The 1,102-nt window shown below is 47.0% G+C and overlaps 1 protein-coding gene across 1 annotated transcript; it reads right to left on the bottom strand.

Annotated features, from left to right (window-relative positions):
* Nucleotides 1–310: 310 nt before the first annotated feature.
* Nucleotides 311–874, bottom strand: LOC121148381 (40S ribosomal protein S27-like; the record flags this gene model as incomplete). The annotated part of the gene is made up of 2 exons (XM_040968438.1): nucleotides 311–488; nucleotides 804–874. Coding segments are annotated over 2 exons (249 nt in total), but the record flags the coding sequence as incomplete, so codon positions are not given.
* Nucleotides 875–1,102: the final 228 nt, after the last annotated feature.

Below are 1,102 nucleotides of genomic sequence, written 5' to 3' on the forward strand. Positions count from 1 at the left end.
CATCAGCCAGCGCTGCACTGATCCGAAGCCAGGAGCCCAGAGCCTCTTCTGGATCTCCCACATTGGTGCAGGGTCCCAAGGCATTGGGCCATCCTCGACTGCTTTTCTAGGCCACAAAGCAGGGAGCTGGTTGGAAAGTGTGTCACAGAGATTAGAACTTTATTGAAAAACTGACATCAAAATAGGGGATAACTTGTATACCTTATAAAATCAGACACAATTACATTATCTTAATAGATTCACCAGAATATCTGAACTTATAATAAGGCTTTCTGTGAGAAAACACAAATCCAGAAATTAGCATGGGTCATTATTGTTGCTTTATTCTAAAGGAACAGCCTTCTGTGAGCTGGGCCTTCCTTCCCGTGGGCTGACACAGCATAGTGGAGCAACCCACACAGAGACCCATCATCTGGGGGGCATGGCTGAACACTGTGGTGATCTTATACCAACCTAGAGATTTTACATCCATAAAGTAAGAGTTTGGGGCCCGGCACGGTAGCCTAGTAGCTAAAGTCCTCGCCTTGAATGCGCCAGGATCCCATATGGTCTCCAGTTCTAATCCCCGTGGCCCTGCTTCCCATCCAGCTCCCTGCTTGTGTCCTGAAAAAGCAGTTGAGGACGGCCCAATGCTTTGGGACTCTTCACCCATGTGGGAGACCCAGAAGAGCTCCTGGCTGCTTGCTTTGGATTGGCGCAGTACTGGCTATTATTGGGGAATGAATTATAGGATGGAAGATCTTTCTATCTCTCCTCTCTGTATATCTGACTTTGCAATAAAAAAATAATAATAAGAGTTTGGACTCTGGACCAGCTGTTTCTTTTTATGCTTCTTTTCCTCCTCAAAGGAGGGGTGTAGCAAGTCTCTGGCCAGTCACAGGAATGTCAGCAGCCCCCCTCGAGCCTGGTGCAGCTGACATGAGCGGCTGCTCAGCAACAACTTCCTGGATAAGATTTATTTTTATTGAAAGGTAAAGTTACAGAGAAAAGGATAGACAAAGTAAGATCTTCCATCTGTTGGTTCACTCCCCAATGGGTTGCAATGACGAACTGAACCAAGAGCCAGGAGCTCCCACATGGGTACAGGAGCCCAAGGACTTGA

Source organism: Ochotona curzoniae, unplaced genomic scaffold (assembly GCF_017591425.1).
Source record: "Ochotona curzoniae isolate NIBS_2020 unplaced genomic scaffold, NIBS_Ocur_1.0 scaffold_4701, whole genome shotgun sequence".
Lineage (NCBI taxonomy): Eukaryota > Metazoa > Chordata > Mammalia > Lagomorpha > Ochotonidae > Ochotona > Ochotona curzoniae.